The sequence below is a fragment of the Strix aluco genome, chromosome 4, assembly GCF_031877795.1.
Source record: "Strix aluco isolate bStrAlu1 chromosome 4, bStrAlu1.hap1, whole genome shotgun sequence".
NCBI lineage: Eukaryota > Metazoa > Chordata > Aves > Strigiformes > Strigidae > Strix > Strix aluco.
In genome coordinates, this window is record NC_133934.1 from 42,859,561 (window position 1) to 42,878,125 (window position 18,565).

Here is an 18,565-nt window from a genome sequence, read left to right on the forward strand (position 1 = left end):
ACGTAATTTGGTGGAAAATGAGAATGATTTTGCTGTGCTTTAACAGAAGCAAGTTTCTCCATCCCGCGGGGCTCCAGAAGCGCCAGGTCCAGGGAGCAGTGGGAGCACCGCCCGCCTGCGCTGGGGCGCTATGCGCGTTAGAGCGGGAGGAAAACCATACCCGCCGTGACCGCCGCCCTAGCGCGGGCTGCAAGACAACACCGCCTTAGTTCTCCTGCTCCACCGTGCTTCCTCTTTCCAGTAATTTTGTTTAAAAACTGCCGTGTGGACCAAACACGCCAGGTGCGCTAGTCCATCCTTCCAGACGACAAGAAACCGACAGGAGGCGTCACGTTTCCCCCGCCCTCCCCCGGCCCAGCCCGCCGCCGTGCCCTCTGCCCGGCTACCGCCCCTCGCCCCGCACCTATCGAGCTCCACCCTTGTTTTTAGGACGTTACACAGAAGGAACCGCGGGGGGAGCCGTGCGGTTTACGACTTTTCCACGACAATCTACACAGGATCGGCGTCCGAACCCGCGCAGCCAAACGCCGCCGAGCCGCCTTCCCGGCCGCGCTGCCTTGCAGCTACCGGACCAGCTGCCGGCCGCGCTCCCCTGGCAGCCGACCTCCGGCAGCGGCAGCGCCGGCCAGGCCCGGCCGCGGCCCGCAGCCCTCGCCAGCCGCCCTCCGCCCCGCCCGGCGCCCGTCTGGGCGGGCCCACACATGCCCAGCAGCGCGGGCAGCCGCCGCTGCCCTCTCCGGCCGCCGCCGCCGGCTCCGCGCCGTCCCGCCGGTAGGTGCGCGCGCGGCCCGGCCCGCGACCGTCCCCTCCGCCGTGAGGGCCTGGGGCCGGGCGGGTCCCCGCAGCAAGCGGAGGGAGGCGCCCGGGTCGGGTCGCTCGGGGTGGCCCCGGGCGGCTCCGTCCCCGCGGCGTACTCCCTCCGGGAAGGGGGGGCAGCGGTGGGGTGTCTCGGGATGGCTCCGGGGAGGGGGCGACGAGCTGCCTCAGCCAGGTACCCGCTAAAACGCAGCCGGAGCCCGCCTTGGTGTGGAGCCAGCACCGCTACGGCAGGGCCTCAGTGCGCCTCTGCCGGGGACAGAGCGCTTCAGGGTGAGCGAAGTTAAGAACGGTATTTTTAGAAAGCATGAGGTTGGGGGTTGGTTGGGTTGGGTTTTTTTAAGCAGCCTTGCTCACCAGATCGTTTTTAATAACTGCCAGCACATGCGTGTTGCTGTGGTTGCTAGACGATTATTTTCTGTGAATTCAGTAGAAGCATACTTGGAAGTGGTAGTCAAAATGCCAGGGTCTCTACCCTTCATTTCATTCCCGTGCTTTCCTTCCTTATGAAGGAGATCGCTTTCCTGTGAGAACAGGCCTTGAGGCTTCCCGCAGGACTGCGGTTCACTATCCACCGAATCTCTATGGGCACCAGGGAAAAGGAGGGAAAACCAAAAATCTGAAGCATTTTGAAAGATGCTCTTAGTTATCCTCCCTAAAAAAACAGCTCTAACTTGACAACTGTTGTGACTCAATGATGGCTTGCAATCCTCAAAGCACTTTAAATGCAATACTTAATACAGCCAGATAGAGCTGGATTCACATTTAAAAAGCTCTGATGGTTGTTTAAGATCTGACAGATCTTCCAATTTGTAATCTGCCTTTAAAACTCCACAGCTGACAGTAAAGTGAGGGGAAAAGGACTTTTTCCTGTTCACTGGCACACCAACAAATTCCCCAGATCAAAGCCATACTGCTATTTGTGAAAACAGCAGCATCTGGCTAAATCTCACTGTGCCAGTGTCATTGGGAGGCAGTGACAGAATGCATGAGTATGAACTAGAAACCTTGTCCTTTAATTCAAAAAAGAAAATAAATTCCAGCATTGATTTTAACATAAGTTGACATTTAGTTTATGATAAAGCACATCCATGGAGATGACAAATTAGAAGCATTACTTGTGGGAGATGTGCATATACAAAGCACTGGGGTTCCTATTCACTTTTCTAGCTTCATGTCCAACTAATTATTCTTTGCCTATAGATATGAATTACTCTCGGTTCATCACCACTGTGAGTGCAGCAAGAAAACCATCTCCAATAAGACTTCTGAGTGAGTACATGCCCATTATTTCCAGGTTCTTTGGAAGGGTATCATTCTACATTCTGGACTTTGCTGGGGTATCATGGCTAAAGATTTGAAAAGGCTTGAAAGAAAACCATGCTGTAAGCTGACGAGCAAGGCCAGTTAACTGCTTTGACTTTAGTTAAGTCGAGACATGAAGCAGGTAAAGAAAAGTAAAGTGAATAGCCTTGAACCATTTCAGAAACCCATCCAGACAGAAGAAATAGTATTGTCACTTCAACATGTGTCTGAAAAATCTCTGCTCCTGGCTCTGAAGCAGGGCTTTTGGCAGTTTGCTGCTGAATTTACACTTGTTCCTGGTTGTCCAGGAACAAGCAACTGCTAACGACTTGGAATTCAGTCCCAGGATAATGTTTCTTTCCACCTAGCTTTGCTGTATCCTGCCAGCGTCCATAAATTCCTCACCACCTCCACCCCCTCAGTGTTACTACACTTTCCTTTTCTATATTACACTATCTTTAGGCTACCATGTTACATAGTCTTCTGTGTGACAAATCGAAAAGGTTAACTGCCTTCTTGTTTACTCAGTTGAAACCTTCAGGGACCTGACAGAATCAGAGCATAAGACATACATCACTAGTTAAGCCTTCAGGGGTCAATTTCCTCTCTTGGTAAGGGGTTGGCATTTGCTGTTCTGCTTAAAATGCTTCATACAGGTACAGCTAAGTCAATTAATTCACTCCAGTCTCTGTACTTTTTCAAGTGATACACTGATATGCATCATAACACAAATACTGAGTAGCACAGCTTGTGCAGAAAGACACACTGAGGCTGCAGTTTTGATGACAAAGTAAATCTCTCTTCACCAGACCAAAAGTCACAGACATGACCCATATTGCTGAACTGATAAGAATTGACTCCCCATGCTCAAGTTTGTTAATAAATAGTGGAGAATAAACTTGGTAACAGGAAGCGAGATCGGGTCTGATCTGTCCTCTAATATCCGGTGTAAAACTGTCAAGCCAGCATGAATACTATATTGTGAGGTCTTAGATTTAATGCAGTCAAGCACCCTTGCTGGATTAAGGTCCAGTTTGCACTGCATAGATTGGATCTGAATGACTGTGAAACTGTGACTTTAAAGCAAGAGTTGTTAACATATTCTTCACACTGAATTATTTACACAGTGCCTCTGCCACTGAAGCTGGCTGCCAGAAACATTCCCACTCCCTTATGAAAAAGCTATAATCATATATGTAACTATCAGTGTAGCTGCGCTACTGCCACATCAGCTAAAGTGAGAACAAAAAGCAAAGCCAGTCATTTCAAGTCAGTCTAAACAGAAGATCATTAAGATTTCAAATTCTTGAAGCTAAAAACACAATGTCAGAAGTTTTTATAGTAGTAGAACAGTCCCGGTAAGATTTAAAAAGTTATTTATAATTTACTTTAAAACAAAGATTATTTTTTTTGTTTTGGTCTGTCCTGCCCATGTCTCTCTCCCTGGTCCACCCCACCTGTTTAATTCAAGTAGAAAGGTGAGTTTAAAAAGAATTATCATCCTTTTGAATTTATGACAGTTAAAAAATGTGAAAAATGGAACAAACTTCTCTGGACCATTATTATATACTGACTAAAGGATGTGATCAGTTTTGCAATAATCAAATTGTAACCAAGGTCTTTTCCTTTTATCTAGCTGAATTGATGCAGAAGTCTCCTCCATCTCTCATCTCTCTGGCTGGAGGAGCACCAAACCCCAACGTTTTTCCATTTAAGAGGGCTACTGTTGCCATTGGACATGGAACTGCAGTTGAGATTGGGGAAGATCTGATGAAGAGAGCTCTCCAGTACTCAGCCTCAGCAGGGTATCTGTCTCAGCTGCTTGCACATCAAGATGCCAGAATCAAAGGATCATAAAATCATTTATTATTGCATTAGTTCACCTGCATTTTTAAAAACCTGCTTGCAAAACCTCTTTTACAAAACCAGGTTTAACTTCTTTTGATTTGCCTCACGATTTACGTTTCAGTTTAAGTAGAAAGTTTTGAGCAGATGAGTAATTAACAAAAAAAAACACCCTAATGCTAGTAATTCTCAAACCAGAGCATTTCCTGGCTGTTAGTATTTGGGAATCCAGACTCACAGATCACTAGCAGGAATCATTTTGTGTTTTGCAATAAGATATTGATTAAAAGATACTTCATTTCAATACATAGTTTCCACGTTTGTTTTGCTTTCATTTGGTACCTCATATTACAGTCAGTAGGTACTACTTGTGAGTGTTTGAGGTATTTATAGTATTGTCATTTTTAGTGCAAAAATTGTGTATCATTAAGTTACTTTAGCACTTAGGAACTCCCCAGAAGACAGCACTGAGCCGGGCTTGTGACAGGTTTGCAAAAATACTTAGCTACCTACAGAGGCACACAGGGCATTAATCAGTGAAATTAAGACTTTTCTTAATATTTAACTGAACCCAGCCATTTGTGAACATCCTACAAGATCTTAAAACAGTTTTTGAAAAACCCATTTCAGAAATCCTTATTATCTGCAGCCTATTACTAGCAGTATTGCAAGCTTTGTCACATTACCACATTTGAGTATGGAAAGATCACTCCTAGGAGTGGATATTGTCCAGCCTCTACCCCTATTCCATCCTTGGCAAATCATTTCCACCCAGATTTCAGTATAATTTGGTGTGTGGACCACAGATGCCCATCTCTTCTGCTTTTCTGTAAGAATCATTTATCTCATTTCCATCATTTGATAAAGCAATCAAAATGAGCATCTAGGTGTATCTGTACAACAGTTGAAATCAGACTCAGGACTGCTTGCTGGATTTGGCAGTGATTTAGAGGAGCAGCCTAGCTTCAGCCTATATAAGATATTAGGTGCAACTTACTTTATTCATGTTTCAGGATTCCAGAGCTGTTGTCTTGGCTGAAGGATTTCCAGCGGAATCTACATAATCCCCCCACAGCCAACTACAGTCCTGAGCAAGGACAAATGGAAGTGTGTGTCACAACTGGCAGCCAGGAAGGCTTGTGTAAAGTAAGACCAAAGGCTTCATATGTTAAAAGCATTTTTTTCAGAGATGTTTATTCTTCCATCAGTTCAGTCATACTCAGCATTACATGCAACTGTATAACTATATGCAGGGTACTTTGTTAAATATGTGTCTCACAGTATTATCAATACAAGATAATAGAACTGAAATAAAACTGGTGTGGCAGTCTAATCTGTCAGGACTGCATGAATGTTCAGGTAAACTAAAGAGCCTGTCAGAAAATGCTGTAAGGTAACATTTCATGTTACTCACATAGGTGCATTATTTGCTTTACCACAACTCAATTCGAATTGCATTAAGCTTCTTTAAACAAATCACCCTTTCCAGTCCACTCTCACTGTTGCTTTGTTGATCCTTTCTGTAACTGAAGCACTATTTCTATTGTATAATAGTACTGCCTTTGCATTTCAAATTGATATTCTCTGGCTGATTACCTAACTTCATTTGGCTCTAAAGCAGATTTTTTCATCTGTTCATTGCTTTTCCTACAGACAGCATAATTAAATGGTTAGGGAATTACTAATATCTAACGAAGCTTTTTAATCCCACTAAGAAGTATGAAGGATGTGTACAAGAATGGCACAATCTTTCGAAAATAGACTCTTTTCTTTTACAGGTGTTTGAAATGCTCATTAATCCTGGGGACAACATCCTTTTGGATGCACCTACATACTCCGGGACACTAGCAGCTGTAAGCATTCTTTAGCTACAAAACACTGTGAATGTTCCATTTGAAGTAAACACCAATTTAGTACCTGATCTGCAGGCTTGTATACACTGTCTGTATTTACTGCAAAAACAACTAAGAATCAAGTTTATAATGTTAGTCTAGTCAAGTTCGTAAATATTAGCTCATAGAAGCTTTTCTACTAAAAGCTTATACAGGCTATTCTCAGGAAGTTCCTCTTCCAAATCCTAGTTCATTCAAGGTCTAAGGTTATGTTTGGGATTGGAAAGAAAGCCATCACAACCTAGTCAGGTTGAAGCAAATTTATAAGTGGGTATTTTAACATGTCAGCACATTCACCTGAAGTATTTTGGAGTCTGATTATACCGTAGCTATAAATAGTATGAAATTGGAACAGGCCTGAAACATCCATATGAGTTTGAAGATGTGAATTAGTAAGAATTATACAAAAACAGCAGAGTTTACTTCTGAAAAGTAACTTAATCAGTATGTAAAAAAATGTCGGCTCAAAATGCGTAAGAAACATAAGAAGGGTTAGAATAGATAAAACACCACAATTTCAGTCTAGTCTCCCCTTGCATCAAAAGGAATTTTGTTACTGTTTGCTGTGCTAAGTTTGAGTATATCTTGTCTAATCAAATATGCTTTGTTAGGAATATATTTTGACAATGCAGCAACTTGCATTTCTCTTTAAAATGCAGAGTGCTACACAGTACAAATTGAAATTCCACAGAGGGAAGGCAGCATGCTTTTTTGTTGGTATTTTACCTATATTTTTTCATACTGCTGTCAACATGTCATTGCAGTAGCATCATTTCATTCTCCTTTGTATTGCTGAATGTATCTATAGAGAACAGATTCTTTGCCCTTTGTCAATGTAGAGTAGCTTATAGTTCTGGCACTTCCACTGAAGTAGAGTGTAAATTGTCAGTAGGAAATCAGGGTGCTGTGAACTTACTGTCTGTGGTGAGAACATGAGTCCTAAGAGAACACAATTCAAATCTGCAAAATCCCTTTCTGCTTGCAAAACCATGTTTGATTTCCTAGAGAAGAGCAGCAATTGGACATAGGAGATAGCCATTTCTTCTCAGTTGGCTTAACAGGGCAAATAAAGAGCAACGTAAGTTTGACACGCTTCACAGCAAATTCAAGCAAAATTTCTGTTGAATCATGATCAAATGGAGTTTGATAGAGCTGTAAAGTCAGAAGGACTTTGTATCAATGAAGTTTTACAATGTCAGTGACAAAATGAAGACCTTTGAATTACGGGATTATGACTGTTTTGTTCCTCCTGTCAACAGCTGAGACCTTTGGGTTGTAACATAATTAATGTTCCTAGTGACCAACATGGCATTATTCCAAAAGCTCTAAAAGAAATTCTGTCTACTTGGAGCTCAGAAGATGTAAAAAATCATAGCCACCACGTCCCCAAATTCCTGTACACAATCCCAAATGGGTGCAACCCAACTGGAAACTCTCTGACCACAGAGCGCAAGAAGGAGATTTACCAGGTATGTAGCTGGGGCCTTGTGAACCTTGTAGGTGGAAATAGATAAGTGTCAGTCTGTTTTCAGTTGAGAGAATTTGGGCCCATGATTGGTCCAGTAGACATTCTTCCTAGAACTTGTTTCTAGCAGAACCTCTTTCAAAACAACTCTTCAGAGGTGGACTATGTATTAGATAAATTGTTCTGCAATAGTAGCCCATTGCTGGCTGCTGTCTTTGCCATGGGCTTCGAACTGGACTTACTGCAGGTTTTCTGCACAGTTTGAATGCTACATGGAACAGTTATATATGTGTGTCCTTGTACTGCAGGTACCACATTTACTCTTGTAATTGCTTGATATCTAAATTGGGCATTTGAAGGCTTCTCTTGGTAGGGTCTTGTATACAGTGAATGAGTAATCCATAGGATTATACAGTTATGGTAATAGGTCCAGGGTATAGGAAGAACTGAATTTATCAATGTCTTTACATTTTAACAAGTTTATTTTTTATTCACTTTAGCTTGCAAGAAAATATGATTTTCTCATCATAGAAGATGATCCTTACTACTTTCTTCAGTTTGAAAAGGTAATTTGTCTTCCATACTGTTTAGTAACACCTTTTCTGATCTGCGAGAGAACTACCATTTGAGCCATGGATTTTCCTGTATGCTCCTTCATGTCCTACTAAGGTAGTTGTAGGCCTTACAGCCTGTGCTACTGCCAGTTGTTGTCCCCTGTGTGGCATTTTACTGAATCAGTCCTGTTAATGAATGGTTCAAATTCCTCAAGCCTCATACAGGACAGAATTTCCTTCAATAGCCAGAAAATGCCTCCAGACCAAAACAAGTATGCCACTGAAGCAGCACTTGAAAATAGCAGCCTCTTAATGTTCCTTTCAGCCCAGTCTTCTTTCATTCAGTGGAAGACTGCCTACTCCCAGTCTACTATATTCCATTTTCACCCGTTTGCCTTTTGGCGAACCCAAGAGTTCTCCCAGATACCACAGCATCTTCCCTTCTTCATGTAAATTTTCCCCACATGGGTAACAGTCAAGTGTTGATCTGTCTTCACACATAGATGTGCAGTTGCACAGTCTGAGAAGTACCTAACTTCAGGAATAAAAGCTGGTCTTGTAAAGCAGTAAAACATTGGTAGAAGCTAAAGTTCAATATTCTGTATTTTGAAATATGTTTTTATGGGAGGAGGCAATAAAACTGCTTCACTTACTCATTGAATACCACTGTTTAGCTTTGTTAAAGAGTGAAGGGGAGAAGGTGTAAAATTAGAATTCTTGATAAGGAAAAAGTGTGCTGAACTCAGATCATCAGAATTTGGTCATATCTTCTGATTTCCTTTTTTAAGATAAAGCTAAAAGCTACAGGGCCCCATCTTAGAAATTACAGTATCTGTTTACTCCATAATAAAATCTTGTCAGAGAAATTATTATTTCTCTTTCCTGCTTATGACATCATACCAAAACCTGAACTGAACACTTGTATGCTGAACAGAGGGCTAAGCATCAAAAAACAACAAGGCTGATTTCTTGATGACTTTCATGGAATATTGTAATCACGTCTCATCTAGTCTAAACAATCACTTGTCAGCAAGTTACTGCTTTTTTTCCCTTGGAATGCAGATCTAAAATATTTACTATCAAAGTATTTATTTAAAAAATTAATTATGTCTTCATAGTAAAGAAAATAATTCCATCATAATCTGTACTAGCACCTTGAATTTTATTTTTTATTTTTCTTCCAAGCCATGGGCTCCAACTTTCCTCTCAATGGATGTGGATGGCCGAGTTATCAGGACTGACTCTTTCTCTAAAATTCTCTCATCTGGGTAAGGCCAGCTTCAGACTGCTCAGCATTGACTGTTCAGTTAAGGCACAAGACTAATACTTCATACAAAATGATCAGACATGTCATAGTGTTTTTTCATCTAATACCTATCCATTTCTGGAATGTACCTTTGGATTCACAGCTCTTCTCAGTCCACTCACTTTTCATGTCACCTCTTGGCAGTCATTTAACTCTAGATTCTGTTTCTCTTCCAATACTGATAGTTAAGCCACTCTCCCAAGGCAGCCCATTCTTGCAGACACCATCTAGGCAGAAAGACAGATGCTGGATTTGAGCTCTGTTCCTGGAACTCCTAGGAGCTTTCCTCTCTTCTTTTTCCATTTCTCCTTCTATCTCTTACCATTCCTGCAGTCTCCCTGAACTTGTAACACAGAAGAGAAATGATGGCATCATTCACCACGAACTATTCATAGGGTTATAGTGATCTCTCGTCTTCTAGCCTTAGAGTTCTTTCAGGTTGCTTCCACCTGCCTGAAAAACTAAGCTGGCTGTTTTTCATTTTACACAAGTCAACATACTTGATTTTTAACTTGCTTTTGTTTATTATCCTAATAGATATAAGTAATGTGAATTCTGCACTGGCAGCTAATGGATTATAACCCCATCCCCAAGAAAGTAAGGAAACAACATGATGCTAAGTGTGATTGCACTTTCAGAAGTGACACTGCAAAAAGGCATGATGCAATTTTATATTTGTCAAAGATGCATATGAGCTTACTGGTTCTATTTTTCTTCAAAGAAAAACTTCAGACAACCTGTAAAGATAGGTCATAAGAATCAAAGCATGATTAAGAATCTAGTTTATCAGTCTAAATTCCATTTATTTGGCCATACTGAAAGGGAGTGAAAGAGTAAAGCTGTTTGCCACTTCTCATCTGTTTTTCATAAAGCCTGAGCATTCATGATTTTTCATTATGTGAAAAACCTATCTTTCCTTCCCTTTGATTCGTGTTATCTTTATGATTGCAGAGGAATGCTTACAAATGTGGGATATGTCCTGAAGTCTCAGAGCTAAGAACCTACCATAAACATTAAAAACCCTTAAATGTTTTTATTTCATGACTTTGATACTCGGCTCATAAAATGCATAAGCCTGGGGCTTAGGGCAATATTAAGATTATATATAATTTTAAATGCATAAAAGATCCTTACAATATTAATGAAATAGTTTCACCTTTTCCCAGTTTTAAGTTAAACTATAACTCACACAGAGTATTAGCACATTGCATTTCTGTAATAACTTTTTTTTTCTCTAGGTTAAGAATAGGCTTTCTAACAGGTCCCAAGCCTCTTATCGACAGAGTTATTCTACACATTCAGGTTTCAACAATGCACACCAGCACTTTCACACAGGCAAGTACCAAACTGCCAACTGAACTGTATTCAGAAAATATAACATATTCCAAGTCATTAGAAACCACAGACGAACAGCTTTGCACTTTCGCAGTTGCTCTGCACTCTTGCAGTTTTGTTTGTAATAAGCACATACATTGTCAATTCTGCCAAAGAGAGAAACAGACATTAAAACCAGAGATAGAGGGTGCCCCAGTGCATAGAAAGCACAGCTAATACACCCTTAACCCTCAGATTTCAAGAATCAAGATTTGAAATACTTGATATCTCTTGCTAGTAGGTTCCCTTGAAAAACATCAATGTAGAGCATACATCAGAAGAACTTTGGGTTTTTTCTGTTTTTCATTCTGCTTTGTAATTAGAACAATACTGGCAGCCCACAAAGACATTACAAAGCAGACTGCCAACTTCAGCCACTTTATGGTTAGTAATAAGGAGACATTGGACACATCTAAATATGGCTTCCACCTTCCAGCTCTGTTAGTTCATCAGAGACAGTATTAAAGCAGACACTGATGTGGGCTTCCTTTTTCTCTGCGATTACCATATTTAGCTCTCCATCCATTTTTCCCTAGCCCAACCTCCAAAGACTGCCATGATCCTTGGAGACAGCAGTAACACGGACTATAGTGGCCTGTTGCTGTTGCCACCTCTGTTTATAAAGGGCTCCAAGAGACCCTGCATGCAATTTCTTGCCTGTGTGGAATTTTGAATAATGCATCAGACTATGTATGTTTTGATAACTGCAGAACAGTCCTGTTTAAAATATGGTATTGATGATGTGTTTTATTTCTTTAGATTATGATATCACAGCTGCTTCAGCAATGGGGAGAAAAGGGTTTCTTGGAGCATATAGACAGGTAGGGTTATATCATATGCTGAATCCCACCATCTGCCATTCTGCTTCTTGTTACCTACATAAAATGTTCTTTAACGTAAACAGGTCAGAGGAGGTGCACCAGTATTAGGCCAAACGGATAAGCCAGGTCCCAAAGACTGACAGTGTGCACACAGGAGTCCTGAAAGAGCTCATTGTGAAGCTGCAGACATGCAGGTCAGGGCATGCAATCTGACAGTCCACTGACAGTCACTATGCAGCTCCCCTCTGAAGGGAACTCGAGAGGATCCTGGGAGCTCCAAGTCAGTGAATAAAGTGTTCATTCCTGCTAAAGAGGTAGGGTCTATAGCAAAGGCTAAGATCACTACCACATAATCTATTGAGAGAGTCAGCATAGCTTCTATAAAGGGAGTTCTTGCCTCACTAAGTCAGCAGAGATTCACCTTCTAACACCCTTAATCTAATGATTGTAGATGCTGATGGAGAGACCTACAGGGAGCAGCAAGGTTCACCCACACTCACTAAACATTGCCTTTATCACCACTCTTGGAGACAGAGCGCTGGGCTAAGGTCTAACTCAGCAAGGCATTTCTTACATACTGACTGACAGACATTTGTTATCTATTTATTATGCTGGAGGAGCATAGTGTCTCTTGAGTATCCATGCTTCATTTCAGATGCCATACTTGCATGCCCTTAGAACACCAAGCTTCCTACTTCAGTGGGTAGTGTGCAGAGGCCTGTGACAGGACTGTGAGCACCTGCCTGTTACTGTACTGCAAACACTAGTACTTAAAAAAAAGTCAAAGCAGACACACCAGCCCTAGCTTTGCCTTGTTTTAAGAATTCAGAATATAAAGACAAGTTTTACAGGGAAACTCGGACCACAACTCAGCTCAAATTTCAGCAGTTTGCAAAACACATCCTGAATGTATCTCTTCACTTACCTTGTAGGCCAAAAGGCATCCTTGCTCAACTCAGAAGGCTATTCCCCCTCTTGAGCTAATGAAAACAGTTCTGCAGTAAGGTAGCTGCAACCCTTTATAACCTTCTAGACTCAGTTGTCAGGTGACTTACTGATGAAGCCAAACAGCTGACTGCAATCTCCTCCAGGTGATTTCATTTGGACAAGGTTGACTTGTTAGATCATGCTTTTGAGTAGGAGCAGGCCTGTTATTTGGAGCAGCTACATTTTTGTGGAAGTCTTGTCTTACTAACACTTACAATTTCATTCCAATGGGTTAACAGAAAGGAGAAAAACTTGTAATAGAATTCGTGATGTGGTAAAAACTGCATAAGTGAGATTTACCATTTCATGCAGAATGTAGCAAAGTAGGCTGAGTCCCAAAACTATTTAAGCCTTTGTTGGTGTTGCTATTTGTCTGTCAGGTGTGATAAAATACATCCAGAAATTGAAGCTATTGGTTCAGAGAATATTACAAAAAAATCTAAATGTAAAATTATGCAAATTGATAAGTCAGTTTTCTCTACAGAGATGGGAACATATTTGCATCTGATTTATGAACTCTGTATCAGGCATTTCTCTTGTGTTTCCCGTTGCACAGCTGTCTCATTTTAAGTCAAGAAAAGCCACTGCACAAGACTTGTCCTTGTTGAAACTTGGGTTAGGGTCATTTTCCCCAGAAAGAGATTGATTTATTTGGAATTTTTACTCAAAGTGTGAAGGAGACAGGTTCCAAAGTTTAGAAAAGGGGAAGCTGTTAAATAGTCATGACAGGTTTATCATATGATTTGCTTTTTCCCTTGTGAAATACCATTTCCATGTGTGCCTATTACACAAATTCAGCCCAAACGCACAAATATCGAGTCTGTGCTTTTGCATATGTCTGAGTCCTTAATTTGCTCCAGTATGCCTGTTTTGTGTGGTAAATATTGCTGACAGGACTTGTATCCACTGATATGATAGAACAGATATAACATATAAAGAGTTTCCATGACATATGTAGGCTTAAGAAGCAGCCACACGGGTACTTCTTCTGTCTGGTTGGTAAGTGCTTTGTTGGAGACACGCAGAAGCATTCAAGACTTCTCTGATACGTATACGAAGTTTTATACACACGGTATACTGTGTTGTGCCCATCTAGGATATGCCCATATTTCCCTTAAATGTGCACTTAGATTGTTCAAGTAGGAAAGCTTTGTTCCTGCCTTTGGAAACAAATGGGCTCTGAAGTGCTATGAGATCATGACTTTGAATTGATAATTTACTTTCAGAGTGGTGGAGTTTTACAGGACCCAGCGGGATGCAATGCTCATTGCTGCTGACAAGTGGTTAAAAGGTCAGTGAGTACAACACAGCTAATTACTTAAATTTTTTTTTGAGCTATTTATCATCTTTGTGTTCAAGAAAAATCACTAAAGTTCATCTCTTGACTGAAGTGACAGATAAGCACTATAAGCAAATCAATGACATTAAATATTAAGCTTAGGACAAATTATCTAGTGCTGCTGTTTTCATGCTTTTCTGGTGGGCCAAGGAGACGGTGGTGAGAAAAAAGCTCACCATTTTACTGTATAAATCAGTTTTACAAAGAGCATATATTTCACTCCACTATATTCTTATACTTACTGTCTTTAAAATCCCTGTCTTTAAAATCTCTGTCTGAAATAGCCAGATTTAGCGGCCTTAATTTAAAAGAAGATATAAACAATCAATACAGCAGTAGTGATAATCTTTTTTTGTCACAAATCAATGTCAAATGTCCCCTTTTGTGGTTAATCACAAAGGACAGAAAGAATTTGATCAACAATAATGCAATTACAGTTAGTGATTCACTCCTTTTAGTTGGTCTAAGTGGAATCAGCAATAACTGCTTAAGAACTGCCCAGCCACCTAAGATGATACTTCCATGGCACATGGGTACTTGGGCACCACACCATCGTTAAGGTACTTATTCTTGCTAAGTCCAGGCTTGTAGATATGAAGTATTTCTTTTTCTACATGCCTCTGAACAGCCATGGGTTGCTGACCTAGGTAGGCCCTGTTTGTCTCAATTCCCCAGGTAGCAGAACAGTGTAATAGTACTGGGCTACCTTAAAGTGTATTGTGAGACTCGTGTGAAAGACTACAGGATCTTCATGTTTTCTTGTAATAGGAGCCATAATATTTTGGAAGACAGGCCTTTATTTTGTAGGTGTGTAATGGTTAAATACATCAAGGAAGAGCTGGAGAAGATGTCAAGTCACATAAATAGTTTCTTCAAAAATATGTCCAAAACCAGAAAAGGAATTCTAGGTAAACAAAAGTACACAGTAAGTCTGCAAATATAATTTAAGACATAGATCCTCTCTAAGCCTTCCCATCTTCCTCATAACTCCTAGGCTCTCTTTTTCTTTGTGAAAAAATCTATAATCATTATAACTTAAAGGAAAACAATTTTGCACTTTGCTACACTTTAAATTGTATTGATAGTCAATGTGATACTAAGAGAAACTGCATCAGAAAAATTATTTTAGATTGTTTACTTGATCTGAAAATAATCAACAAATACAATTTGTTAATCTTTGAGATTTCTGTAATTCAGAGCAATCACTTTCACAAAAAGTATTGAGCATACCAGCATAAGTGCAGTAAGTCCACACAGATTTGGAGTACTTTAAATTTGGCAAGTAGCATCCTGGCTCTGTAGCCTACATTCCCTTTGAGTTCATTGGAGCAACGAATCTACGACATCACTGAATCTATAATATATCAGTTAAAGGTGGGGCAGAAGTTTCTTTCTTGATTCCCTTCTTTTCTCTCTCTCTCTCCAGACTTGGCAGAATGGTACCCTCCTGCTGCTGGCATGTTCTTATGGATCAAAATTAAGGGTGTCTCTGATACACAGCAGCTGATCATGGAGAAAGCTTTGCAGAAAGAAGTATGACCTATGGTTTAATAGCTTATGATATTAAAATGAAATGAGGGAAGGATAAAATAAATTTACCGTATCTACCCACACAAATGCACACACATAAACAGGCAGAGGAACTTGCTGTGCAGCATCAAATCTGCAAGTCAAACATTGTTGCACAGTGACCTATTAATAAAATATTTTCATGTGTGTATTCAGATGTTGATATTTAATCATCTTAAATTTAAACCATTATATGGTACAATATGTCATGTATGCAACATATATGTTTAATATTAATAGATGTACATATATGAATGATGACTGTCTTCTATATCTTTTTAATAGGAGAAATTAAGTGTGATTTTATTTCTACAATTTATAAGAGCCAGCACCATGTACTGAGTAAACTACATCCCACCTCAGTGGTGCTTCTAAACATTGTGGTGATAAGCCAGACCTGGTAACCCACCAGTCTAGGTAACCAAAGCCTGAGAGCCCTTTGATTTTGTTATGAAAAGTCTGATTCCAGGTTGCACATTTTTGGCTTCTCATTTTGAAGAGAAGAAATATATTACGCTTTGTTCTGATACCAGTGTTTCAGCAGTGAGCCTTCTCAAATTTAATTTAACACAGTGTTTTAAAACAGAAGTGGTGATAGAAGTGGTGATAACTGGGTGGCTAATCAATTTTTCTTAGGTGTTACTGGTTCCTGGAGGAGCATTCAATATAAATAGTTCAGAGCCTAGTTCTTATGTCAGAGCCTCCTTCTCTCTGTCTTCTCCAGCCCAGATGGATCTGGTAAGTGAGATGTTGGGGGGTTTTTTTAACATTCTTATCAAGACAGTTTCTCACATGTTCCCTTATTTTAACTTATTTTTCCTTATGTGTTTTCTTCAATGTTAGTGTAGTTTTTTTAGTACTTAGGTGGTTAAGCAGTACTTTTGCAGCAGAATTAGCTGCTTCTTAGACAAGATACTCATATCCAAATGACCTGAAAGGTACCAAATTTTTAGGACCATGTAAAGTTTTTCTGTGTATCTCATACATGTAGAGTCTCATACTTAATCTTCCCAGACATTCTTCACAAAGGCTTTACTGAAGTCAGAGTAAGTTTTGCTATTTGCTTGAGCATTAGCAGACATCACGTATCCTTTATTTTCCAGACTTCCCATTCCTGAGATTGAATTACCTGTTCTCTTGTGTGTGTGTGTTTTGTCAATCCTTTATAAGAAAGAATACTGTTTTTCTAAAAAAGAATGTTGGTTTTCTTCCATACAATAGACATATATGTTGTACTTCATTTCTCAGGAACTAGTCTTCTATGTATTTTAGGAACATTTTGGATGTTATTTGGCTGTATCTGTAAAATCAGTGGGAAGACAGGAGACATTTATTTGTGCAGATTTAATATTCCTTGAATTCAGGTGCTTGAAACAGTTCGGTATTTGTAGTTGTGCTTTCATTCAATTGTGAAGGTTTGTAACAGATAAGCACTTCTATTGCCATTTCTTTTTCTGTATTTCTTCTATTTCTTCCTCTTCTTTGTAAAAGTAATTCATAACCGTACTATTGACTGTCAAATTGTGCCTTTTATATGGTTCCCCACTGTTCTTCCTTTCACCTTTGGAGCCTCTAGGCCCTTACATTATGTTAAAAGATAAACTTTTCCAGGGATCACTAGTTGTATTAAAAGTACAGCTGTTTAGTTGCATCTGAACTCCAAATATCCTTTGAGCATCAGTATATGTATTTTTCTGTTTCAGAAGACCCTGCCTTTTATTCTCTATCAGAGAAGTGGAAGCTTTGTCCAGTCAAAGCCCATACATGTTGTTATAAAAGGAAAACAGAGAATATCAGCAGAATTTTGCAGGATAAAATACTGAGTTTGTATATGGTTAGGGTAGTTTTAGTAGCTTTACAGTTTTGGTGTGTTGCCTGTTTAAATAATGCCTAAACATGAACCATATTTCTGTCATTGCAGGCCTTCAAGAGACTGGCTGACCTTATAAAAGAAGCTTTGTGAAAAAGCTAAGTAGAGCTCTTGCAGCAATCAAAATCATCTCCGGAAAAATATGTATTAACATTTGGATTTTATCAGAACACTTTAAAAGCAAGCACAATACAGTGGGTGTTTCCTTAGATCATTTCAGCTAAAAAAGCAAAAAACAAAAGAATGAAAAACAATTTGCTTAATTTTTTTGACAGGGCATTGCATTACTAAATTTATTTCAATTCAGAAACATTTCAAATACTCAAAACCAAAATGTCCTGTTTCCTGTCAAATCCATGGTTTTGTTAGATTTGAATTGATTTTTATTCTGGGTTTGTTTTCCATTTGGGTTGGGAAACAGGGAAATCAGTTACTTAGGAAGGTGGTCTTAGCCACTATTACTTAACCCCAACTGATACATTCCTCCAACACCTTGTGTTGGAATTGTTTTTGTGTCACTTTCCTTCTGTCCCACTGTATGGCATCTGGTTTTGAAGATCGGTATTTAATTTTACTAAAGTTTCGTCAGATGAAACTGATGTAAGGATGTTAAAAAATAGAACCTGATCCAGCAAAATGAGGCTATGATTGCAAATAAAACTATTTGGCCTAAGGTCCCTTGCAGTTTGCATGGGTTTTGCAGCTCATTCTCTAATTTGTAAAAGGTTTTCTGATTGCTGGCTTCCACTTCAGTCTGTGAATAATTAGTCTGTACCTGTGTTAGGAAATCTCTGGTTTGCAAAGGCATGTGGATGTGCTAATAGAACTGCTCTCTGCTCTTAATCAGTCAATCAGGTGTTTTTTGAACGGAGAGTGTAAATAACTGAACAGGGGACATAGTGGAATGGACAACATCCTGACACTGCCAAATGTACAAAGCAAGCAAAATGAAAAAATAAAGAAATGTTTTAATCTAATCCCTTGGTCATTATCATCCCAAACATTTGATACTTGGCAACATGTACAAAACCTTCAGAAAGTTTTAACTGTACAGATTCTCCAAGGCTTCCTGTTTTTCTTTAGTGACTTAAGTTTTATTTACTGTTTGGATGAAAGCACTGTGGTTTTCCATCAACAGCAGATGGTTGTTTCTTTATGTGCAGGTACTCGGAATTTCAATGTAAAAATACGTGTTCAAGGATCCAGCCAATCCTTCAGCAGCTCAGGTAACCCAACCAAATAAGGGTCAGGCACAGCCTTGCTTAATTGGAAGTTTCACAAGAGTCATGGTTTTAGCACTAACGATAATTTTCATTTCCTCTTTTCCCTCTGGTTATAAACAGCATGTGTCATGACAAACTAGCACAGATGTGTGCCTTTCCCAGCGTCTCTCCTATCATCAGGATCATTCCAGTGCCCAGC

General features: G+C 39.9%; 1 protein-coding gene across 3 annotated transcripts; it reads left to right on the forward strand.

The window, feature by feature from the left end:
* The first annotated feature begins 377 nt into the window (after positions 1 to 377).
* Positions 378 to 18,120, forward strand: AADAT (aminoadipate aminotransferase). 3 transcript variants are annotated; one of them, XM_074822814.1, is made up of 14 exons: positions 380 to 771; positions 2,020 to 2,088; positions 3,758 to 3,926; positions 4,980 to 5,112; positions 5,745 to 5,819; positions 7,118 to 7,327; positions 7,824 to 7,889; positions 9,063 to 9,145; positions 10,422 to 10,518; positions 11,317 to 11,378; positions 13,592 to 13,656; positions 15,131 to 15,237; positions 15,910 to 16,011; positions 17,195 to 18,120. In XM_074822814.1, the coding sequence occupies exons 1-14, from the start codon at positions 702 to 704 to the stop codon at positions 17,234 to 17,236; spliced, it is 1,350 nt and encodes a 449-aa protein (XP_074678915.1). In that variant the 5' UTR covers positions 380 to 701; the 3' UTR covers positions 17,237 to 18,120. The 3 variants fall into 3 exon arrangements, with proteins under 3 accessions (XP_074678917.1, XP_074678915.1, XP_074678916.1); XM_074822815.1 differs by lacking the exon at positions 380 to 771 and adding an exon at positions 1,005 to 1,089; XM_074822816.1 differs by lacking the exons at positions 9,063 to 9,145; positions 10,422 to 10,518 and having other exon boundaries at positions 378 to 771.
* Positions 18,121 to 18,565: the final 445 nt, after the last annotated feature.

What these genes read in the sequence shown, in the direction of transcription:
- AADAT (XM_074822814.1), top strand. Translation starts at nt 702, where the DNA reads ATGCCCAGCAGCGCGGGCAGCCGCCGCTGCCCTCTCCGGCCGCCGCCG. An exon ending in GGCTCCGCGCCGTCCCGCCG is followed by an intron (nt 772 to 2,019) that starts GTAGGTGCGCGC and finishes CTTTGCCTATAG; the next exon opens with ATATGAATTACTCTCGGTTC. An exon ending in ACTCCGGGACACTAGCAGCT is followed by an intron (nt 5,820 to 7,117) that starts GTAAGCATTCTT and finishes TCCTGTCAACAG; the next exon opens with CTGAGACCTTTGGGTTGTAA.